This window comes from Glycine soja, chromosome 1 (assembly GCF_004193775.1).
Source record: "Glycine soja cultivar W05 chromosome 1, ASM419377v2, whole genome shotgun sequence".
NCBI classification, from domain to species: Eukaryota; Viridiplantae; Streptophyta; class Magnoliopsida; order Fabales; family Fabaceae; genus Glycine; species Glycine soja.
The window spans coordinates 36,929,479-36,955,028 of NC_041002.1; the positions used below are offsets into that span (position 1 = coordinate 36,929,479).

General features: G+C 30.2%; 3 protein-coding genes and 1 non-coding gene across 4 annotated transcripts; 2 read left to right on the forward strand and 2 right to left on the reverse strand.

Annotated features, from left to right (window-relative positions):
• Positions 1 to 2,279: 2,279 nt before the first annotated feature.
• TRNAN-GUU lies at positions 2,280 to 2,353 on the reverse strand. The gene has a single exon. It is a non-coding gene; the product is annotated as a tRNA-Asn (tRNA).
• Positions 2,354 to 5,850: 3,497 nt separating this feature from the next.
• Positions 5,851 to 9,799, forward strand: LOC114369719. The gene is made up of 6 exons (XM_028327000.1): positions 5,851 to 6,030; positions 6,847 to 7,093; positions 7,910 to 8,128; positions 8,220 to 8,796; positions 9,035 to 9,115; positions 9,546 to 9,799. Exons 1-5 carry the CDS (start codon positions 5,851 to 5,853, stop codon positions 9,039 to 9,041), a joined length of 1,230 nt encoding a protein of 409 aa, XP_028182801.1. The 3' UTR covers positions 9,042 to 9,115; positions 9,546 to 9,799.
• Positions 9,800 to 17,586: 7,787 nt separating this feature from the next.
• LOC114369805 lies at positions 17,587 to 19,031 on the reverse strand. Its single transcript, XM_028327096.1, has 3 exons — positions 18,858 to 19,031; positions 18,338 to 18,413; positions 17,587 to 18,008 (listed from the first exon to the last, which is right to left on the reverse strand). Exons 1-3 carry the CDS (start codon positions 19,029 to 19,031, stop codon positions 17,587 to 17,589), a joined length of 672 nt encoding a protein of 223 aa, XP_028182897.1.
• Positions 19,032 to 21,630: 2,599 nt separating this feature from the next.
• LOC114404986 lies at positions 21,631 to 24,616 on the forward strand. Its single transcript, XM_028367694.1, has 5 exons — positions 21,631 to 21,859; positions 22,666 to 22,884; positions 22,969 to 23,593; positions 23,832 to 23,912; positions 24,343 to 24,616. The coding sequence occupies exons 1-4, from the start codon at positions 21,634 to 21,636 to the stop codon at positions 23,836 to 23,838; spliced, it is 1,077 nt and encodes a 358-aa protein (XP_028223495.1). The 5' UTR covers positions 21,631 to 21,633; the 3' UTR covers positions 23,839 to 23,912; positions 24,343 to 24,616.
• The last annotated feature ends 934 nt before the right edge of the window (positions 24,617 to 25,550 follow it).

The window sequence follows — 25,550 nt, forward strand, 5'->3', positions numbered from 1 at the left end:
ATTTTTTCTTATTGATTAAAATTTATTAAAAAAATATATAAAATTTTATAGTTTTTTATTTAATAAATCTTAGTTTTAATTTTTAATTAATACTAATAAACAGTGGGTGTGTTAAAACATATTTACCAATACTTCTAGAAATTCTATAAATTAATTAGAGTTATCCACCTTTTAGGCTTTGGTTGTTGCGATAGAAAATAAAGAATTTTTCACCCAAATAATGTAAAAAAAATAAATATTTATCTAATAATATGTTCCAAAAATTATTTACTTTAATGATACAAAATAATATTCACCGTAAGAAATGGATTCCGATTTCTTAACCTGAATAGTGCTATTTTTTTAATTGATTTTTAAAATAAGTTTTTTGTTTTTTTTTAAACTGAGTTCAGAATGAGAATTTTGTGATAGATATATTTAGGCAGAAAATCAATAGAAACAGAAGCAAAAGTTAAAGCAGCATCGTTCACCAATTTTTTATTATAAAAAAATGCAAGATTTATGAGTTAAAAATGTTAGTTTTATTGTTATATTCATTCTATATTAAAATGGAACATGTTTTATTTATTTTATTTATCTAGTAAAAGAATTAGATCAATTAAATATATGCATTTTTCTTAAATTCTATTCTAAATAAATTATATTTTCTTATAAATTAGTAAAATAAAAAATTAAAACAAAAAACAGTTAATTTTTTTTAAAAATCAATTTTGAAAAACAAAAAAAATACTAAAATAAATAATAAAAAAACCAAAAAAATAAAAATCAATTCTCATTCTAAGTTTTTTTTTTTAAAAAAAACCTAATATAGAAATCGGTTCTTAGAAAGAAAAAAAAAATAGATACCTTTATATATATTTTTTTGAAAAAAGAGACGTACGGTTTATTTACTTTATTATAACTATTATGTAGTTAACTTTTTTTTCTTATTTATATAGTTCTTTATTGAATAATAATTTTGTTTTGGAGCATTATTAAATATATAAAGTTAAGACTAATGTTTTGTGTGCATAGAATACATGTATGATTTACCGAAGAAAATATTATTCGAACTCAGGTAGGATTATTATGTATGACAATTCTTATATTTATTCAATAATCTTAATAATAGTTATATGCTTATTTTTAAATAATAAAATTACTTATTGATAAATTGTTGGTCCTAATGATCTGAAAAGTAAAATCTTGTGTTGCGAATGAATAAATAAGGTTAGAAGAAAAACTCTTACTAAAGGCTACTGAGATTTTTTTACGGATATTAATCATCAATAAAATTTATAGATATTTCATGTTAATGTTATATTGATCAACAAATGTAAAAATTACTTTCTTTCCAATTATATTACTAGATTTTGAAAAATATTGTAATACCAATATTTTCAATTTACATGTGTCGGACCTGTTTAAATATAATTTGCATATTATCTTTTTTCTTTTGATCGAACAAAATAAATGAATAATTAAAAATGGAATTTTTTTAAAAAAAAATTAATAAAGAATTAAAAGTTGTAAAAAAATGAAGGACTAAAAATTGAAATATGAAAAAATAAAATAACTAAAAACTTAATTAATCTTACTTTTCATATACCTGTGTTTATTATTTATTGCATAAAAATTTGTTTAATGTAAATAGTCTAACACGTGATATTTATTATTTAATATGTATAATTATTATTTTTTAAGTTTTGTTGTGATACGCTGTAAAAAAAAAATTTAGTTGTGATATACTGTATATTATGTTATTGTAAAAAAAAATACGGAAAATTGTTAGCCACAAGATCAGAGGTTTTTATTAGGCACTCCTAGCAAATATGAAAAAAAAAATTATACAATCATCAAATAGTGTTATTTTTTTAATATACTTTAAAAAAATAATTAAAGATTATTATTTTTTAAAGTATATCTTAATCTCTTAATATATATATATATATATATATATATATATATATATATATATATATATTATTTTTATTTTAACGGTATAAATCAATATCAATATGTCCTCCACTTAACCCTTAGATTTTTATCGATGGAATTCTGGTAATTCAACCGTACATGTAAATTATTCTGCTTACAAAAGCCGATCGATTTTGGCATTATTCTTCCTTGTCGAAGTTCATGTTATCATGTAGGATTACTAGGATACACCAACAAAAAAGAAAATAGCACTATATCAATAAACTGACAATTGAATAAGCTATTAATTTAAGTTATTGCTTGATCAATTAACAATTGAAGAAAAACTTTTTAAAAAATAAATAAATAAAATTTGTTATAATCGCTAGAAGGAGGGCTTGAACCTCCGACCTTGTGGTTAACAGCCACACGCTCTAACCAACTGAGCTATTCCAGCTTTCGAATATGATTGTTCATAATATATTATATAACAAAATTACTATTATGCATTGAATCGATGTGCCTCAAATAATCCTAACCCACACCACATCAGCGATTAGGGAAGTTGAAATTGACAGAGTAAGGAAGGGGTGGATGAAGAAGATATTTGGGTTTGGACCGCAGATGTTTCAAGTATTTATACTGTTAGATTGGTGTACAAAGTTATTGTGTCAAATGAAAATTTGGTAAAGGAGGAATTCTTTCAAAAAACTGTGGGCCAGAGGTGTTCCCCCAAAGGTACAATTTTTTGTTTGGAAATTATCACAAAAAGGCTTTCAGCTCTTCAAAATCTTGCACGACACGATATTATTTCACTAAATGAAAGCATATATGGCTTGAAAAATGACGACGCAACACAGTTTTTGGGTGAGGTACATAGTATGGATTAACATTTTGAGATGGTGGGATGTCAAACCTGTTACACAATGCAGTAAAGGATAGATTCTTGCCATTTTTTAGGTTTGTTGTGGACTAGGAAAGTGTCTAGAATTAAGTAGATGTCAGTATGGTATGCTACTTTACATGGGCTATCTGGGTATATAGCAAGAAATGCAGTGATGTTCTCAAATATCCACAAGGATGTAGATGAAATTGTAGAGTAGATGAAATTGTTGAGTAGATTAAATTCTATTCTTTACGTTGCAATAAAGGCCAAAGTGGGTTTTTTGTGCCTTTCTCGAGTTGGTGTCTGCATTATTGTGTTTGGCAGATTTTGCATTATTGTGATTGGATGAATGAAAGATGAGAATTTGTATGAGACTTGTTGGAGTGTTGGAGGAAAATGTGATGTGAAAGAATTCCTTTTGACACCTCTGGGGAACACTTCTGGCCCACATTTTTTTGAAAGAATTCCTCCTTTAGGAAATTTTCATTTGACACAATAGCTTTGTACGCCAATCTAATAGTATAAATACTTGAAACATCTGTAGTCCAAACCCAAATATCTTCTTCATCCACCCCTTCCTTACCCCCTCAATTTCAACTTCTAACTCCTGTAGCAGATCATATTCCCATAATAGTGGCCGTTCATGAATACTTTCCTTGCTCATCATGACCGCAACAAACACTACCTCCCATTATTTAACGTTGTCATGTCACTTAACAGCAGGAACTAAAAAAAAATTCTTTAAACATTAAGGATTAAAAAAAATAAAAAATAAGTTAAAAACATCTTATTTATAGGAATCAAAAAGTTATTTAAAACCTTTTATTATATCACAAATTTTTATCTTTTAATTTTACAAATTGTTCTTCAAGTTATTGTACAAATTTATCCTTAAATTATAGACATTTTAACAGGCTTTATTTATATATAAAAAAGAGATAAGTTTAAAGAATTAAACAATAAATACAATAGCCCACATATAGGGTCATTGATATTGCATTTCAATTAATTTCTATTTTTTTAATAGATAAAATGTTTATTTACCTTATTACTAATATAATGTTTGCTAAATTAATATTTTTTTTAGTAACTTTTAATATTTTTTTTAAACTTTAACTTTTAGTTTCTTAAAAAAAATTCTTGAATGAGATTAATCACTTTTACGTTGATCAATGAGATTAATCACTTTTGCATCTTTCTCAACTCCTATTGCTAGAGGGAGGAAGCCTAGCTGCACAAGGTGGAGCGCGTTTGAGAAATAGGGCAACATGAACAAGGTTGATCTTTTCCATTCCAAATGACTCTACTGTATTTGGTTGGTTAGTCTTTCACATTGTTGTTTATGGAATTTTCAGCAACGAAGAAGAAGAAGGAAGAGGAGTCTGGTGATCGATGAGAGATAACGTAGAGGAAATGAAAGTGCGGATACTCCTTACGGGAAAATTTATATTTTCTTTCAATTTGTTTAGTTCATTTATAAACAAAATAGTCACACACAAACACATGTTCATTTTTGTTATCCTACATTTATCAATTACTTTAATAGATAATTTTATTAAATACTTATAATTCAAAAATATATTTTAACAACGCTCAACTATCAATGTTCAACTTTCAGTTACTAAATAATTGTTAGCTTTTAACTAAATTTTCCAGTTTACAACTATTTTTTTCCAAGCATAGCCTAACTAAATAATTTATGTTTGTTTGCTTTTTTTTTTTTTTTTTTTTTTTACTTAAAACTACTTTAAAATTATAGTTCAAAATAAGAACTTTGGAAGGCCTGATAACTATCATTCTTTTAGTTTTAAATTTTCTTTTCAGTTAACTACTATTTGGAAAAAATTGAAATTGATTATCTCACTCAATGAAAGAATATATTTATAAAAAAATAAAAAATATATGTAAAATGAATGAAAATAATTTTAAAGATGATTTACATATAATTTATTATATATAACATTTTTTAAGGCTTTAATGTATAGAATATTATTTAAAGAAATTTAAGTATAAATTACAGAAGTTTAGTAAACTGTTTAAAAGCTTCATTTTTTCAATAATATTTCTATAAGATAAAAAATAATTAATTAAAAAACATCATTAATGTCAAACTATATTAAAAGTAATTAAAAATATTTAATATATATATATATATATATATATATATATATATCTGTATATATATTATAATTAAGAACTTAAAAGCTTGACCACAAATTAAAAGTTATATAAAATTTTAAATCTAAATTAAATTTGAATAATAAAAATCTTAAATACTTTACAATATCTAAATTTATTTCACTATTTATTTACTTATCTCAGGAATTTTTTTTATTTTATGTAATGAAAAATAAAAAAAATATTTGAAATTTTAAAATAAATAATTTAAAACTTCATAATAAATAAACATAACTAAAAAAAACTAAATCCACTGAATTATTTAATAGTAAATTCTAACATGTTTTGAGGCCTTTTGAAATTACACATAAATTTTACTCTTTTTTTACCATTACATTACAGCAACCTCTTATAAGGATACACATAATATGATATTTTTCAAATAATTAAGGGGTTAATATAATGTGTAAGTGGTATCAATATAATATATATAATGGATATAAATATAAGTGAGAAATAATTATATATTAATAGTTATACTGCCATCTAATCATAATCAAAAATAATTATATGTTTATTGACTTTTATAATATTTATTATAAAAATTATATTAATAATAAATTATTTTTGTAATTTATTTACAAAAATCAGCAATATTGGGAAGTAATTTTCTTATTTAAAAGTTATTATAATTATTAATAGGAAACGGATTCTTAAATTTTAATTCAGAATTTTTTAATGCAACAACCAGCCCGAATTCTAATAGGCAAAAATTAAAAAACTACTGTTCAAACTTGAAAGTATGGCGGTGATTCATGATGGTTATCTTTTAGATCTTTTTCGCGCCAAAATCCGTATTTCTTATCTTCCCATCCATTTAAATTTCATTTCTCTTTGGGAAGAAATTCTCTTTACCGGGAATCACACATCTGTTCTTCGTGGGAAGGAAAATGTGGAGGCAAGTGAAAGCCACAAGCCAAGATGAGTCGATTGGAAGAAGGAGGAACATCAATCCCGTTCATGTCGCCTTCATTGTTGATAAGTACCTTTGCGACAATAATTTCTCAAGCACGCGTTCCATCTTTCGCAACGAGGCATCTTCTCTCTTTGCCACTTCGTCAATCAACCAGGTTTCTTGACCACCTTTCTGTGTTTTTGGCAACCTTCTTGGTTTCTTTTTCCTTGTTTTTTGTTGTTGTTACCAGGGTATTTAAGAGTCCACCACACACAAACACAAAAATTTAACGTAGGGATTTAATCAATCAACCTAATTTGATTCTTATGGACAATAATCAAGATGAATAAAATCCCATTGTGTTGATTTCATACTCAAAATCATGATGAAAATTAAACGCGGAAGCGTATCTGGATTAACCATAATGGAATGATGAAAAAAGTTGATGAAAATCAAGATTAATTTTATAATCTTTGAGTAGAGAGCTTTATTTTTTCTCATAGTTTTCTCTTTTGATGGAAATTAGAATAAGACAGTAATGTTGTAACTTCTCTATGCATATGGGATCATAATCACTTCTATTGGTCACTATCATCACCTATTCCAAATGTAAATGTAATAATTATAAGTTGGTCATTCATCAAATTATAATACTAATGTTATCTATACAATTAGCCTTTCATAACATATAACATATATACCTTTGGGTATAATTTTATAGTATTAGACCACTTTAATATTTTTTGGCTAATAAAATAATGATCCTAACTCATAATTATATCAAAATTGTTAACATTTAACTAAGTATCCCATGAGTTTGAGTTCTTTGGGCCGGTTATTGGACTAATGGTTGAGTCTTTGCCTTCCTTAAGAATATATTATGTGAAAATTGAATTCAAGTATTCCCAAAAACTTAAATACATTGGGTTTCTCAAAATATGGTTTGCCATATTGTCTCTTGACCCAATTTTTTTACTTGTTTTTTGCATAGTTGCCGAAGACTTTGGAGGAGATGCTGGATGAGTATATATTTTTGAAGAAACAAAATGCGATCCTGAATCAAGAAAGAGTCATGGTGATGGAAGAGAAAAACAGGATTCAAATACTGTTGCAAGGCATGCAGAATGCCCTGAACACTTACAATGCTTTTCAGAGGCCACCCTCACTGAATGTCGCGGGGATGAATGCAAATTTTGCAGTAGTTCCTCAACCGAGAGTTTATAACAAAACTCCTCAAGGTACAACGTTTTTTTTTTCCTTGACTAATCATGAGTTGAAATATTGGTTATCATTGGATGTTCTTGTTTTAATTCAAGGAGGTTTGCAACTGTAATTGCTTAGAGCTGTCATTGAGTCCAAAGCTCCCAACCCATTCCCATTCAGCCCCTACTTAATCCATTAAAATTATTGTCCCTTATTGTGAGTTATTTTCATCTCCAACCCAAATTCTTTAAGGGGTTGGGGCTTTTAGTGGTTGTTGCATTAGCCTTATTTGCTTGCAATCATGAGTTGACATATTGATCATTATTGTATGTTCTTGTTTTAATTTTTATATGTCAGTTGTTCTTGGTTTAAAGGTGGTCTACAACTCCAATTCTTTAGTGTTGTCATTTAGTCCATAGCCTACAGTCCATTCTGTCCTTCCTTACTTAACCCATTGAAACTGTAGTGCTTGTGTGGATGGAAGCTAGAAGAGCTTTTGAGAGTTTTTCTGTTGGAAATAGAATTTTTTTTCTTGTAGAAAAGCTCTAAAAAATTCTTCTAGCTTTATATCCAAACATGCTCATAGTCCCTCATGTGGGTTGGGGTTTTAGTAGGCTGTTGCACAAGCCTGATTTGCTTGGGATTTTCCTCAATTTTTATAATCTCAACAGTAACAACTACTTTAAACTGTTTAAATTGTGGAAGCAATTATCATTGTGAATGATTTTGTTGTCAACTTTAAATCGAGGTTGCAATGTTACAGCTGAGGATGCGTGGCGATCTCATTAGCTGGTGTTGATGGGTTTAAGTTATATGAATGATGTTTTGACGTTGCTTTGCTTTTTTATTAGGTGTTTCTACTATTACAAGTATTTCTGCTGCCATGCAAAACACATCTAATACACAGTTGCTTACTAGAACTGTCAACACCAATGTGGACACTGGAAACTTCTCAACACCCATGATTAGTGTGTCTGACAAGAAGAGAAAAGATACTGAAGCAGTAAATGGGCCTATAGTTGCAAAGAAACCTCGTGGTAGACCACCTGGCAGGAAAAATCAAGTCCAAGGTATAATTTTCTGTGAATCTATTAAGTATATTCTAAGCTTTCATAATGTCATCAATTGCATTTTTACTCTATCTTTATTTGAATCTATTAGTTTCTTGGCCATCTTCTTCTGCAACTCAATCATCATCTGGGAACTGTGCACCCAGCGGATCACTGGTTCAAGGATCCAATGCTGTCAAAGGCTCATTCAATCACCCTCCACTTTTTGTTCCAGACAATTCCCCAATTCCAAAGACACCTACAACACAATCCTCTCAGAGTGATACATATGTATCCCCTACTAAAATTTATCCTGCTGCATCTTGCAATGGAGAGGCTAGTCCTACTTGTTGCACTATGAATCCAACCAACAAAGTTATGGTTGGCCCTGAAACACAAATGGCTTATAAAGAGAACAGTCATTGCAATTCTCCTATCGAAGTAGATACAGGCAAATCAAGTAAGAAGGATGACGTAAGGAGCAAACTGAACTTTGATGCCTCTAATATGCCTGAGAGCTTGGACAAATCATTGTCTAATGAGGTTTATACATCTGAGTCTGACAAGGAAGTTGACATATCTGACATTGATTTTTCAAACTTGATGGATTGCTGCCCATTCCTAGGAATCACATCCGAAGATTTTTCTTACCATCCAGTTCCAACTCATTCCAAGGATAATGCTTCAACGTATTGTTTCTATTTAATGTTGCAATTCCTTCTTTGTTATTTAATGCTTGTATCTGGCATTGTTTTTATCTTTATTTAATAGGTCTTCTCATGAATGCAATGCTAATCATTTGACTTACCATCAAACTGCAAACAATCACCGATAAATATTTGAATATACAGGAAAATAAAGTTCATTCTGTATTCTGCATAATTTTGCTCTAAACCACTGTTTACTGAGAAGTTTTTACCTTTGCAGGCCTTGATAGTCAACATGTCTGACTCTTAATTTGGGATATTAAACACCATTCATTTGTTCCTTAGCCTGTTTGGTCATTAGGTAAGGCTAAAATGATTACTCTTTTAGTGATTGTTGATGACTTTAGCCTTTGTTGTTTCTGGTTACTTAAACCAAAAAGGAATAAGTTACTGTAAAGGAATTCATTTGAAAAACTTCTCACGAATCAACTAATTATGTTTTTGTGTAGAAAATTATTGCATGCCAGATCACAACAGACTTGTTTGATGTTAGCTGTTACTCTGTTGTCAAATTTCTTGGTCTAAGCCTTAAGCTAGTTGTGTATCTGTTTTCTCTCAAAGAAAATTAACTTTCTTCAAGTCTGGCTTTGATTTATTTTATTTTATTTTTATTATTATTACAGTGGCTTTCATTACTAATTACTATAATGGAATAAATCCTGCTAAGTTTCATTATTTTTGTTTGCCATTTCCAATTTTCCACTGATTATATTTTCTCCACTCTTGTGCAGGCAGTACAACTGAGAATTTGAAGTTACCAGTCAGCAAGGTTTATGTTACTCATATGTTACGGGAAATGGATCATGTCCAGCTAGTAATTTGTTATGTGACTGTGATAACATTCAGCAATTAAACAATTGGTTTGACGAGGGATGTATAACTAAGCATTGTAGTGAAAAGCTTTCAGATAGTTGTGTTTCTATTCACTCTCGAGAGTAGAACTAGAATTGACTTTGTTCAAGTCTGGCTTTGGTTACTAATTATTGTAATGGAATAATTCCAATTTCCAGCTAATAAGTTCCATTATTATTTAATTTGTCATTTCCACTTCACTTATTATATTTTCATTACTCAGCACAACACAGAATTTTGAAGTTACTTGTCAACATGATTTATGACGTTACATTACTTATATGTTAGGGGGAAATGAATTCAGTGTAGTCATGCACTCACACGATCAGTGATTTGTAAACTATGTGATAAACATCAGATGATTCAGATATTAAATTTGCGTTTTAAATCTGATTTATTCGATAAAATGAGTGACTTGATTTTCATCTGATGTTTTGGACTGCTGACTGCTTATAAATGTAGATTGCAGACAATGGAGAGACTTAGGCAGAGAACTTTGTTTTGTTTTAATTTATAGTTTAGAATAAAACAAAATTTTATAATGGCTAAGGATGTACAGTTGTGTAAAATTGTCTAATAACCGTAGATAGATTGGATTCTTCCCATGTGATTTTTCTTTTCCATTTTGTGATTCTAATTACTTGAACTCTGCAATGGAAATGCCATGAAATGAGGGGTCCTTCTATTCTTTTTGGTTTCATTTTCATTATTCAATGATTCCACCCTCGTTGGAATTTGGAGATGATATACTATGTGTGCAACTTTGGCTATGTGTACAACAATTTGGACTATTTGAAGGCAAAAGTAGGTGTAGCTGGCTTTAGCGGTCATTCCAATATTGCATATATATAAAATAGAAAAGAAAGAAAAACGAAAGGTTAAATTAGTTTTTTTTTCTAATTTATTTTTTAGGTTCAATTTCATTCTCTAACTTTTTTTATGTTCACTTTGATATTTTAATTTTTAAAATCGATTCAATTTGATACCTCCATCTAAATTAAACTGACACTATTAGGACATGTACGTTTTGTAGCAGTCTAAAGTCACTTAGTGGTGATTTTAAACTATCACAAAGTGTGATTTTTTAACATTGTTGGTCCGACTTAGACAATAGGACTAAATCGAATCGATTTTAAAAATTAGAGAACCAAATTGAACTCAAAAAAAAAAATCAAATTAATCCTGAAAAATAAATTAGAGGACCAAAAAATTAATTTTAACCAAAAGAAAAACTCAATATAAGATGGTGAGAGATTTGTTTATGCAAGTGTTGTGTTCTTTCTAGAAATCGTAGATAAGGGTGTTCACGGGTCGGATTGAGTTGTGGTTTGCTAAACCCATTACCCAATCCCACCAAATTTGAACAATTGGGTTAGGTTGGAATTGTGCAATTTTTTATAGACCTGCCATTGAATCTCAAGAAAATGAATGGTAAGGATGAGATTTAACTCTAAAAGAATTATTTTTGAAGTAAGTGGATCCCCCTTTTTATTTATATATAATAAATTTAATTTTATGATATGAGTTGGATCGGATAAAAAAAAAATTAACCTTATTATCCTACCCATTTATTATCAAATCTTAATTGGATCGATTTAAATTTAAACTAAACACTTAAATAACTTAATTTAATATAAATGGATTAAATTGGATCACAGATATACCCGAGATGTGAACATCGTTAATCACAGATGTCTGAAATGATTGGGATGGAGATAGCGTTGTCAAATGAGGTGAAAGACCATTTTCAACCATTTAAGGGATTGGCTCTTAATACTATGAACGTGTAGTACTATTTTTTTTTGTCTTAATCTTCCAATTTATCAATAGAAAGAGACCTCTATGTTACCTCTCATCGATCATCAGCCTCCTCCTCTTCCTCCTCCTCCTCCTTCTTCTTCTTCTTCCTCTTCTTCTTCGTTGCTGAAAATTTCATAAACAACAATGTGGAAGACTAACCAACCCAATACGACAAAGTCGTTTGGAATGGGCAAGATCAGCCCTGTTCATGTAGCCCTGATTGTTTACCAGTACCTTAACGACAACAATTTTTTCTCAAATGCGCTCTACCTTCCGCAACGAGGCTTCCTCCCTCTTTTCTGATTCGTTGATCAATGAGGTTAATTCCTTTTGCATCTTTCTCAACTCCTTTCATCTAAGGATCTTGTTAAGAAATTAAAAGATGACAGTTGAATAATTTTATTTTTAATTGTTTAGGCATCGAAGAGTTGGATGAGCTTGGGGCAGATACTGGATGATTATATGTGTTTGAAAGTGCAAAAGGTGATGCTGGATGAACAACAGGTCGAGGTAACGCAAGAGAAAAACCAGATTCACATGCTTTGGCAAGGCATATAAAAGGTTATGGATGTTTACAATACTTTTCAGAAGCCACCCTCACCCAAGGTCAGAGCGAGATTAGCCATTTCTAATTAATGATAGGTGTCAAGTGGAAGTATAATGATGTATGCAGATAAGACATCCTAACAGACCGATAGTCTTGAATCTTTTTCCTACATGATCTAATCAATTCGATCATGTACTAGTCATCCATTTTCATTGTTCAACTCTTTGACAACATCAAAAAACCAAAAACTTTGCCCCTCCTCTCTATCTATCCAAGGGATGGAAGGGCAAAGGCCTTTGGTGTCCCCTCTAGTTGATAATTAGGGTCTCCCAATGAATAGCCAGCAATCATTTTAATCCAACCATTACAAGTAATATTTGACTTGACATATATCTCCAGGACAAAAATAATGACAAGTAATCATGTCTAAGAACTTAAATGAAATAGCTGAGAGTTTTAGAGATTTATTCAGGTAGTGTTTGGTTTAAAAGAATGAATTAAGGTAGGAAGTGAATTCAACTCAAGTGAGGATGTTTGATAGGGTGAAAGGTAGATATAGATTTAAAAATGTGAGACTTGTGACTTTTAAGTTTCATCCCAAAAAGATATGAATGAGAGCGGAAGTCATAGTCAACAAGAAAGCGCAATAAAACAATTTTTCACTTATCAAAATTGATCATTTCTACACTTGTATGACTCTTGGGTTTACAACACAATCAATTATGCTTTTAGCATAGTTGACTATGTGATTACTCATTTAGACTTTAATTTCGGGTGACCTCAAATGAAATTGAAAAATTGACTATGTAATTTACATAATTGACAACAAACACTTAAATAATTATAAAAATAAAATAAAATTTCATCACACCATAAGAGAAAACATGTGTTCTTAAAGTGGTAGAATATACATTTGTTCCAAGTAACATTTCTTGGCCCAAAATGAAAATGTTATCGCTTGTTTAAATGTATGAGAATCAAATGATATCAAAAGGCCTTAAAACTAACTATTTTGCACCCATAAAAAAATACATATTCAGTATAAATAATCAAAATATATAATAATTAAAAACAATCATCAAAAGTAATCAATAAAGGCAATCAACATAACTCTCAAATACAATCATCAAAGATAATCAAAACTCAATAAAAAACAATCAACATAACTCTCAAACACAATCATCAAAGACAGTAAAAAACTCAATAAAAAAATAATCACCAAAAGCAATCAATCAAAGACAATCAACATAACTCTCAAACACAATCATCCAAGATAATCAAAACTCAATAAAAAACAATCATCAAAGGCAATCAACATAACTCTCAAACACAATCATCAAAGACAATAAAAAACTCAATCAAAAAATAATCATTAAAAGCAATCAATCAAAGACAATCAACATAACTCTCAAACACAATCATCCAAGACAATCAAAACTCAATAAAAAACAATCACCAAAAGCAATCAATAATCATCATAACTATCAATCATAATCATCAAGGACAATCCAAACTCAAGCAGAAGACAAGCATCAAAACTCAATAAAAAGTTAACAATCATAAACAAAAATAATAAAAAATAGACAAACATTAAAATCCTTTCCATGGAAAACAAAAGGCCTATTAATAGAATTTCCCTCAAGAAATGGAAAGTTAGATGAGACCATAATTATTCTTGAAGTTTTTAAACTTTATACAAGAATCCCGCTCTGATACCACTTGTTAGACAAGTGGCCTCAATAACTTAAGAGGGGGGTGAATTAAGTTTCAAAATTTTCCCACTAACAATCGTTAACCCCCCTTTTAAATGATAGGGTTAAAATTCAGAAGAAGAAGAAGAAACAATCAATTTAACAATGTTCTTTTAAATGTCCAAGACAAAGTAAACTACAGTAAAGTAACTGAGATAAGGGAAGAGAGAAATGCAAACTTGATTTATACTGGTTCGGCCATTTTCCGTGCCTACATCCAGTCCTCAAGCAACTCACTTGAGACTTTGTAAAAACCTTTTTACAACTTCTAAACACACAAGGAATCCCTTTCCCTTGTATTCAGGGAAATCACAATTCAAGAGACAACCAGTCTTTTGATTACAACTTACTTGAGATGAGCAGAAAGATTTCTCTCCTTTATATAGAGTGGATAATACAATTTGATGTTCCTGTATGAACTCTCAATAGATTTGTAAGTGTTTGCCCAAAAGTTGTTGAGAAAACATTTGACAATGAAGTTTTCTTAAAATACCTCTCTCTTACTTTTTGAAGTCAGACACACATATATATAGGCCCTTCGTGCCTTTTCAAAATGGTTTGAAGAGATGTGTCTATTCAAAAAGCTTTTTCTGAAATTTTTCACTGGTAATCGATTATACAGTTATATTTTAAAGGGTCATGACTTTTCAAATTGAATTTCAAGAGTTGCTGGTAATCAATTACACATCAATGATAATCGATTACACATTCAAAATTCAAATTTCAAACTCTTTTAAGAAGCTGATTTGCAAACTTGTCTTTTGATAATCAATTACCAGAGCCTTGATATTATATATATATATATATATATATATATATATATATATATATATATATATATTACATTGACACCACTTACACATTATATTAACCTCTTAATTATTTGAAAAATATCATATTATGCGTATCCTTATAAGAGGTTGTTGTAATGGTAAAAAAAGAGTAAAATTTATGTGTAATTTCAAAAGGCCTCAAAGGATTTTAGAATTTACTATTAAATAATTCAGAGGATTTTTTTTTAGTTATGTTTATTTATTATGAAGTTTTCAATTATTTATTTTAAAATTTAAAATATTTTTTTAATTTTTTAATACATAAAATAAAAAAATTTCCTGAGATCAGTAAATAGATAGTTAAATAAATTTAGATATTTTAAAGTATTTAAGATTTTTATTATTCAAATTTAATTTAGATTTGAAATTTTTTATAACTTTTAGTTTGTGGTTAAGCCTTTTAGTTCTTAATTATAATATACATACATATATATATATATATATATATATATATATATCTTAAATATTTTTAATTACTTATTAATATATTTGGGTTTGGACCGCAGATTTTTCAAGTATTTATACTATTAGATTGACGTACAAAGCTATTGTGTCAAATAAAAATTTGGTAAAGGAGAAATTCTTTCAAAAAAATGTGGGCCAGAGGTGTTCCCCCAAAGGTACAATTTTTTGTTTGGAAATTATCACAAAACAAGCTTTCAACTCTTCAAAATCTTGCACGACACGATATTATTTCACTAAATGAAAGCATATATGGCTTGAAAAATGAAGACACAACACATATTTTGGGTAGGTACATAGTATGGAGTAGCATTTTCAGATGGTGGGATGTCAAACCTGTTACACAATGCAGTAAAGGATAGATTCTTACAGTTTTCAGGTTTGTTGGGGACTAGGAAAGTGTCTAGAATTAAGTGGATGTCAGTGTGGTATGCTACTTTATATTGGCTATCTGGGTATATAGCAAGAAATGCAGTGGTGTTCTCAAATATCCATAAGGATGTAGATGAAATTGTTGAGTAGATTAAATTCTATTCTTTTCGTTGGAATAAGGGCCAAAGTGGGTTTTTTGTGTCTTTCTCGAGTTAGTGTCTGCATTATTGTGTTTGACAGATTTTGCGTGAAAGGAGTTTTATGGTGATTGGATGAATGAAGGATGAGAATTTGTATGAGGCTTGTTGGAGTATAAATATGATGTGAAAGTCTTACATCGGATTTTGAGATGGTGGGATGTCAAACCTGTTACATAGTGTCAGGTTCAATTAGTGATTAGCTCATGGCCCAGTAACATTACTTGTTTCTTACTGGCAAGTAACATTAATTAAAGTTATTGCATGATAAATCAACGGAGAAAAAAAATAATATAATCCTTTAATCCACACCAGACATGCTATTCATGTAAATAATATAAAAGTTTTTCTAAGATATTGAGATGAAAATTAAAATGGGTAGGCCTGCTTCAGCTACATCAACATACTGATGCACGTATACAGCAAAAATATGCACTACAACCTGATATTCTGGAAGAAGCTTCAATTTTGGTTGAAAAGTACAATGTTAGCTTCAAATTGCCCAAGTTCATGTACTAGACCAAAATATAAAGAAAGGAGTTATAATATAAGGAATATGGAGCAAAACGTTTGGATAAACTTATCCACATTCCAAAAGTACTTCTATGATAAAAAAAATAGGAAGAAAAAATGAAATGAACTTCTCCATAAGTTAAAAGTATTTTTGAAGAAATTTATCCAAACATGCCCTAGAAGGATCCCTCCTGGCATTTCCACCACAGTTCTCAAGTAGTTATGATCACAAAATGGGAATGCAAAATCAGATAAAGAGAATCTAAATGTATGAAACTAATAAGTATTGATTCCACTATAGTTATCATGGCCCTACTCTTAAGAGAGAAAACAGATCCACAATTTAGACCACGTATTATCTAAAGGCTCTTGAGTACAACAAATTGCTAGCTACATGGTATCTAGAATTGGAGGTTAGGTATTGAAGTCATAAGTACATCACATAGATCCCACCTAAGAGACTTTTTTAGCCACATGACAACATGATGGTAGTTAAATCAAAGCATACTTGTTCTTCATAATTATAAATTATAATTCTGATTATAAAACTAACACCAAAAGTACCTAAAGAACTGCATTTAAGTTTTTCCTAAAATTAAATTATAGCTACTAACAAAAATTCTAAAACAAGCTGGCATTGCAGAATCTTTATCTTTTTTCCATTTTAACTTGGGGAAATGGTTCTTAGTTTGCAGTTAGTGTTTTATGAAAAGTGCATGAAGTCTAGTTGTTTATTTAAATGAGTTTAGCCTGATTGGAAACTCCTAATTATTTTCACATCTGCAGAAAGAGACCCATCAATATACTAATACTGAAGATATGGAGGCAATCTGTAGACAAGCAAAAGAAGAACAAGAAAAAACTGACCATGCTTTTGAAAAAAAGACAAATGCAACCCTAAACTGTAGGATTTGTAACGCAGCCCTAAGCTTTTGAATATTCATCATTTTGAATTTCTGTTTTGACAAGTCAATAATTATAGCAACGTTGGTTGTTAGAACTTAGAAGAAATCCCTAATGGTTCTATGAATAGGAAGACAGTGTTAATTTTCTAGTCACACGCAAGGCATCAATTTGAATCCATAAATAAGAAGAATCAATGCATCACTTGAATCAATTACACATTGGTAATGTTACCATTTATCAATGTTTTGAAAATTAATCTAGTTTTATTGTAGTCAAACAATCCAGGCCTATGAAATGAACTTTATTACCTTGTATATTCATGTCTTTTTGAGTGCTACTGTAGGAGTTGTTCAAACTTAGCATTGCATTCATGAGGATCTATTCAAATAATGACAAAAAGAATGTCAAATGGAAACATTGAATTAATAACAAAGACGGAATTGCAATATTAAATAGAAACAATAACCTGAAGCATTATCCTGGATATGAGTCGAGGCTGAATGGTCAGAAAAATGGCTTCTTCTCGATTACCTAACACATCACTGAGTAAGATGAATTTTCTCCCAGTCTGAACATTCAATATCAGATTTGTCCAAGCTTTTATGCTTATCAGAGGCATCCAGCCTATCCCTTACACGATTCCTCTTACTTGCCATGTCTGAATCAGTATTAACAGGAGAAATGCTACGACTACTCTCTGTATAGGACATTTGATTTGTAGGACTAACCATAACTCTCTTGGTTTGAATTACATTGCAACAAGAGGGACTAGCCTCCCCATTACATGTTGCAACAAGAGAAATCTTAGGATGGGATACATATGAGCATTGGGTAACAATAGATCCTTGAGTCTGTGATTTGTTGGGGGCAAAATTCCCATATGATGATTGAATTGGAGAAGGGGGCCGAGAAATTACTTTATTATTGATTGTATTACTTGATGGCAACAATGTGTTTTGACCTGAGAGAATAAGGATAGACTGAAAAGGTAATTGATGAAATGATGAAAACTAAGCATATATAATTAATAAAGAGTTTAATGGTCATTTACTAATAGTATAAAACACTTCTACATTGTGTTCAATATGATTTTTAAACTAATTATCATAAAAGTTAATAAATTGATCATATATAATGGATTGAGATTAGATGATAATGTCCAACTTTTTACACTTTTAGAGTATAATCCTTTTTTCTTATTAATAAATGTATAAACTAGGAGACAACTATACCTTGGACACGAAGTTTCCTGTCGGGTGGTCTACCACGAGGTTTCTTTTCAATTGGTACATGGAACATTCATTGCTAGAGCATCTTTTCTCCTATTGCCATACACATAAATCATGGGTGGACAAGTTTCCAGTTTCTGCATTAGTGTTGACAATAGAAACACCTAACATTAAAGCAAAGCAAAGTCAATGCATCATTACTTGATTTCAACACATGATTAGTCGACAAAAAAATGTTGTACCTGGAGGAGTTTCATTACAAAGCCTTGATTGAGGAACCACTACATACTTTGTGTTCATCACCTCGACATTGGGTGAGGGTGAACTCTGAAAAGTATTGTAAATATCCACAGCCTTTTGTATGCCTTGCCTAAGCATGTGAATCATTACCTCGACCCATTGTTGATCCATCATCACCTTTTGCTCTTTCAAACACATATACTCATCCAGTATCTACCCCAAGCTCATCCAGCTCTTCGACGCCTAAACAATTAAAAATAAAATTATTCAAAAGTCATTTTTTAATTTCTTAACAAGATCCTTAGAAGAAAGGAGTTGAGAAAGACGCAAAAGGAATTAACTTCATTGATCAACGAATCAGAAAAGAGGGAGGAAGCCTCGTTGCGGAAGGTGGAATGTGTTTGAGAAAAATTGTTGTCGTTGAGGTACTGGTCGACGACGAGGGCAACATGAACACGACTGATCTTGTTCATTCCAAATGACTCTGCCGTATTGGGTTGGTTTGTCTTCCACATTATCGTTTATTAAATTTTCAGCCGCGAAGAAGAATAAGGAGGAAGAACACACACAGACACAGACACAGACACAGATATATATATATATATATATATATATATATATATATATATATATATATATATATATATATATATCTGTGTGTGTGTGTGTGTGTGTGTGTGTGTGTGTGTGTGTGTGTGTGTGTGTGTGTGTGTGTGTGTGTGTGTGTGTGTGTGTGTGTGTGTGTGTGTGTGTGTGTGTGTGTGTGTGTGTGTGTGTGTGTGTGTGTGTGTGTGTGTGTGTGTGTGTGTGTGTGTTCAAAAATTATAAATACTTTAATTTTTTATTAACAAATAAAATCAAGAATTATATAAAAGTACCAAATAAACATGTTCATTTTTGTTATCTTACATTTATTAAATAGATAATTTTATCAAACACTTATAATTCAAAAAAATATTTTAACAACTCTCAACTATCAACGATTCTCAGTTACTAACTAATTTTTAACTTTCAAGTAGCCTTTTCAGTTTACAACTATTTTTTCCAATCATAGCCTAAATAAATAAGTTATGTTTGTTTTCCTTAAATTATAGTTCAAAATAAGAACTTTGGAAGGCCTGATAACTATCATTCTTTTAGTTTTAAATTTTCTTTTCAATTAACTATTATTTGGAAAAAAATTGAAATTAAATTAATTATCTCACTCAATGAAAGAATATATTTATAAAAAAATTAAAAGCTTCATTTTTTCACTAATATTTCTATAAGATAAAAAATAATTAATTAAAAAAATCCTTAATTTCAAATTATACTAATAAGTAATTAAAAATATTATATATATATATATATATGTATATATATTATAATTAAGAACTTAAAAGCTTAACCACAAATTAAAAGTTATAAAATTTTTGAAATACAAATTAAATTTGAATAATTAAAATCTTAAATACTTTAAAATATATAAATTTATTTAACTATTTATTTACTGATCTGAGATTTTTTTAATTTTATGTAATGAAAAATAAAAAATATTTTAAATTTTAAAATAAATAATTTAAAACTTCATAATAAATAAACATAACTAAAAAAAATAAATCCAATGAATTATATAATAGTAAATTCTAACATCCTTTTTTTGACCATTACAATAACGTCTTATTAGGATACACATAAGATGATATTTTTCAAATAATTAAAGGGTTAATATAATGTGTAAGTGACGTCAATATAATATATATATAATGGATGTAAATATAAGGGGAAAATAATTATACATTAATAGTGTACAAATTTTTGCACCACCATCTAATCATAATCGAGAATAATTATAAATTTGTTGACTTATATGATATTTATGTAAAAAATCATATTAATAATAAATTATGATTAAATGATAACAGTGCATCATCATTAAACTTGTAAATATAGTATTCTTCAAACAAAATTAAGGATTACTGTAGGTGTAAAAAAAAACAAGGGAATGTTGTCATAATTTATTTACAAAAATCCGCCATATTGGGTAGTAATTTTCATATTTAAAAATTATTATAATTATTAATAGGAAGTTTGGATAAATGTAAGAATTGTAATAATAATTATTTTTAACTTTAATATTTAACAAACAACTATATATATAAATAAGAAATAGTGTCAATAAACTTCCTCTTTAGCACGTGAAAATGTATTTTATTTTTATATAAATAGATGCATCTCTTATTTTCTCTAATTTTATCTATGGTCCATATTAATTCAAATGCTTATTGTAAAAACGGATTCTTAAATTTTAATTCGGAATTTTTTATTGCGCCGGAACTCTAATTGGCAAAAATTAAAAAACTACTGTTCAAACTTGAAAGTATGGCGGTGATTCATGATGGCTATCTTTTAGATCTTTTTCGCGCCAAAATCCGTATTTTTTATCTTCCCATCCATTTAAATTCACTTCTCTTTGGGAAGAAATTCTCTTTACCGGGCATCACACATCTCTTCTTCGTGGGAACGAAAATGTGGAGGCAAGTGAAAGCCACAAGTCAAGATGAGTCGATCGGAAGAAGGAGGAACATCAATCCCGTTCATGTCGCCTTCATTGTTGATAAGTACCTCTGCGACAATCATTTCTCAAACACGCGTTGCATCTTTCGCAACGAGGCATCTTCTCTCTTTGCCACTTCGTCAATCAACCAGGTTTCTTGACCCCCTTCTGCGTTTTTGGCAACTTAACTCATCCAATTATGATAATTATAATTTGTTCCCTCATCAAATTATAATATCACCAATGATATCTACACAATTAACCTTTCATCATCACATATAGTTCTTAGTCGTAATTTTATATTTATTAGAGCACTTTGATAGTTAGAAAATAATAATCCTAACTCATTCAATTATATATATATATGATCCAAAATTGGTAACATTTAGCGAAGTATCCCATGAGTTTCCAACCCATGAGTTACCGTTGTTTGGACTGGTTATTGGACTATGGGTTGAGTTTTGTGCCCTCCTTAAGAATATATTATGTGAATTCAAGTCTTCCCAAAAACTTAAATACATGGGGTTTCTCAACAATATATTACTTTGTTTTTTGCATAGTTGCCGAAGACTTTGGAGGAGATGCTGGATGAGTATATATTTTTGAAGAAACAAAATGTGGTCCTGAATCAAGAAAGAGTCATGGTGATGGAAGAGAAAAACAGGATTCAAATACTGTTGCAAGGCATGCAGAATGCCCTGAACACTTACAATGCTTTTCAGAGGTCACCCTCACTGAATGTCGCGGGGATGAATGCAAATTTTGCAGTAGTTCCTCAACCGAGAGTTTATAACAAAACTCCTCAAGGTACAACGTTTTTTTTTTCCTTGACTAATCATGAGTTGAAATATTGGTTACCATTGTATGTTCTTGTTTTAATTCAAGGAGGTTTGCAACTGTAATTGCTTAGAGCTGTCATTGAGTCCAAAGCCCACAACCCATTCCCATTCAGCCCCTACTTAATCCATTAAAATTATTGTCCCATATTGTGAGTTATTTTCATCTCCAACCCATGAATTTAAATTCTTTAAGGGGTTGGGGCTTTTAGTGGTTGTTGCATTAGCCTTATTTGCTTGCAATCATGAGTTGACATATTGATCATTATTGTATGTTCTTGTTTTAATTTTTATATGTCGGTTGTTCTTGGTTTAAAGGTGGTCTACAACTTCAATTCTTTAGTGTTGTCATTTAGTCCATAGCCTACAGTCCATTCTGCCCTTACTTAACCCATTGAAACTGTAGTGCTTGTTTGAGAATTTTTCTGTTGGAAATAGAGTTTTTTTTCTTGTAGAAAAGCTCTCAAAAACTCTTCTAGCTTTATATCCAAACATGCTCATAGTCCCTCATGTGGGTTGGGGTTTTAGTAGGCTGTTGCACAAGCCCGATTTGCTTGGGATTTTCCTCAATTTTTATAATCTCAACAGTAACAACTACTTTAAACTGTTTAAATTGTGGTAGCAATTATCATTGTGAATGATTTTGTTGTCAGTTATAGTAACTTTAAATTGAGGTTGCGATGTTACAGCTGTGGATGTGTGGTGATCTCATTAGCTGGTGTTGATGGGTTTAAGTTATATGAATGATGTTTTGACCTTGCTTTGCTTTTTGATTAGGTGTTTCTACTATTACAAGTATTGCTGCTGCCATGCAAAACACATCTAATACACAGTTGCTTACTAGACCTGTCAACACCAATGTGGACACTGGAAACTTCTCAACACCCATGATTAGTGTGTCTGACAAGAAGAGAAAAGATACTGAAGCAGTAAATGGGCCTATAGTTGCAAAGAAACCTCGTGGTAGACCACCTGGCAGGAAAAATCAAGTCCAAGGTATAATTTTCTGTGAATCTATTAAGTATATTCTAAGCTTTCATAATGTCATCAATTGCATTTTTACTCTATCTTTATTTTCAGGTGAAAACACATCACCACAATCAAGTAATGCTGTCAACAACCAAGTAGTTTCTTGGCCATCTTCTTCTGCAACTCAATCATCATCTGGGAACTGTGCACCCAGCGGATCACTGGTTCAAGGATCCAATGCTGTCAAAGGCTCATTCAATCACCCTCCACTTTTTGTTCCAGACAATTCCCCAATTCCAAAGACACCTACAACACAATCCTCTCAGAGTGATACATATGTATCCCCTACTAAAATTTATCCTGCTGCATCTTGCAATGGAGAGGCTAGTCCTACTTGTTGCACTATGAATCCAACCAACAAAGTTATGGTTGGCCCTGAAACACAAATGGCTTATAAAGAGAACAGTCATTGCAATTCTCCTATCGAAGTAGATACAGGCAAATCAAGTAAGAAGGATGACGTAAGGAGCAAACTGAACTTTGATGCCTCTAATATGCCTGAGAGCTTGGACAAATCATTGTCTAATGAGGTTTATACATCTGAGTCTGACAAGGAAGTTGACATATCTGACATTGATTTTTCAAACTTGATGGATTGCTGCCCATTCCTAGGAATCACATCCGAAGATTTTTCTTACCATCCAGTTCCAACTCATTCCAAGGATAATGCTTCAACGTATTGTTTCTATTTAATGTTGCAATTCCTTCTTTGTTATTTAATGCTTGTATCTGGCATTGTTTTTATCTTTATTTAATAGGTCTTCTCATGAATGCAATGCTAATCATTTGACTTACCATCAAACTGCAAACAATCACTGATAAATATTTGAATATACAGGGAAATAAAGTTCATTCTGTATTCTGCATAATTTTGCTCTAAACCACTGTTTACTGAGAAGTTTTTACCTTTGCAGGCCTTGATAGTCAACATGTCTGACTCTTAATTTGGGATATTAAACACCATTCATTTGTTCCTTAGCCTGTTTGGTCATTAGGTAAGGCTAAAATGATTACTCTTTTAGTGATTGTTGATGACTTTAGCCTTTGTTGTTTCTGGTTACTTAAACCAAAAAGGAATAAGTTACTGTAAAGGAATTCATTTGAAAAACTTCTCACGAAGTAACTAATTATGTTGTTGTGAAGAAAATTATTGCATGCCAGATCACAACTGACTTGTTTGATGTTATCTGTTACTCTGTTGTCAAATTTCTTGGTCTAAGCCTTTAGCTAGTTGTGTATCTGTTTTCTCTCAAAGAAAATTAACTTTCTTCAAGTCTGGCTTTGATTTATTTTATTTTATTTTTATTATTATTACAGTGGCTTTCATTACTAATTACTATAATGGAATAAATCCTGCTAAGTTTCATTATTTTTGTTTGCCATTTCCAATTTTCCACTGATTATATTTTCTCCACTCTTGTGCAGGCAGTACAACTGAGAATTTGAAGTTACCAGTCAACAAGGTTTATGTTACTTATATGTTACGGGAAATGGATCATGTCCAGCTAGTAATTTGGTATGTGACTGTGATAACATTCAACAATTAAACAATTCGTTTGACGTGGGACGTATAACTAAGCATTGTAGTGAAAAGCTTTCAGATAGTTGTGTTTCTATTCACTCTCGAGAGTAGAACTAGAATTGACTTTTTTCAAGTCTGGCTTTGGTTACTAATTACTGTAATGGAATAATTCCAATTTCCAGCTAATAAGTTCCATTATTATTTAATTTGTCATTTCCACTTCACTTATTATATTTTCATCACTCAGCACAACACAGAATTTTGAAGTTACTTGTCAACACCATTTATGACGTTACGTTACTTATATGTTAGGGGGAAATGAATTCAGTGTAGTCATGCAATCACACGATCAGTGATTTGTAAACTATGTGATAAACATCAGATGATTCAGATATCAAATTTGCGTTTTAAATCTGATTTATTGGATAAAATGAGTGACTTGATCTTCATCTAATGGTTTAAACTGCTGACTGCTTATAAATGCAGATTGCAGACAATGAAGAGACATTGCAGAGAACTTTGTCTTGTTTTAATTTATAGTTTAGGATAAAACAAAATTTTATAATGGCTAAGGATGTACAGTTGTGTAAAATTGTCTAATAACCGTAGATAGATTGGATTCTCCCCATCTGATTTTTCTTTTCCATTTTGTGATTCTAATTACTTGAACTCTGCAATGGAAATGCCATAAAATGAGGGGTCCTTCTATTCCTTTTGGTTTCATTTTCATTATTCAATGATTCCACCCTTGTTAGAATTTGGAGATGATATACTATGTGCGCAACTTTGGCTATGTGTACAACAATTTGGACTATTTGAAGCTAACTTTCTCTGTATGCATACATTAAAATGTTCAAGAATGAAGGCAAAAGTAGGTGTAGCTGGCTTTAGCGGTCATTCCAACATTGCATACATATATAAAATAGAAAAGAAAAAAAATAAAGGGTTAAATTAGTTTTTTTTTCTAATTTATTTTTTAGGTTCAATTTCACTCTAATTTTTTTTAAGTTCACTTCGATATTTTAATTTTTAAAATCGATTCAATTTGATACCTCCGTCTAAATTAAATTGACACTATTAGGACATGTACGTTTTGTAGCAGTCTAAAGTC

Coding starts and splice junctions, on each gene's coding strand:
- LOC114369719 (XM_028327000.1), top strand. CDS start 5,851: ATGTGGAGGCAAGTGAAAGCCACAAGCCAAGATGAGTCGATTGGAAGA. Junction 7,094..7,909: donor TTATAACAAAACTCCTCAAG/GTACAACGTTTT, acceptor CTTTTTTATTAG/GTGTTTCTACTATTACAAGT. Junction 8,129..8,219: donor CAGGAAAAATCAAGTCCAAG/GTATAATTTTCT, acceptor TGAATCTATTAG/TTTCTTGGCCATCTTCTTCT.
- LOC114369805 (XM_028327096.1), bottom strand. CDS start 19,031: ATGTGGAAGACAAACCAACCCAATACGGCAGAGTCATTTGGAATGAAC. Junction 18,414..18,857: donor CTGATTCGTTGATCAATGAA/GTTAATTCCTTT, acceptor ACACTAATGCAG/AAACTGGAAACTTGTCCACC. Junction 18,009..18,337: donor TCTAGCAATGAATGTTCCAT/GTACCAATTGAA, acceptor TTATTCTCTCAG/GTCAAAACACATTGTTGCCA.
- LOC114404986 (XM_028367694.1), top strand. CDS start 21,634: ATGCTGGATGAGTATATATTTTTGAAGAAACAAAATGTGGTCCTGAAT. Junction 21,860..22,665: donor TTATAACAAAACTCCTCAAG/GTACAACGTTTT, acceptor CTTTTTGATTAG/GTGTTTCTACTATTACAAGT. Junction 22,885..22,968: donor CAGGAAAAATCAAGTCCAAG/GTATAATTTTCT, acceptor CTTTATTTTCAG/GTGAAAACACATCACCACAA.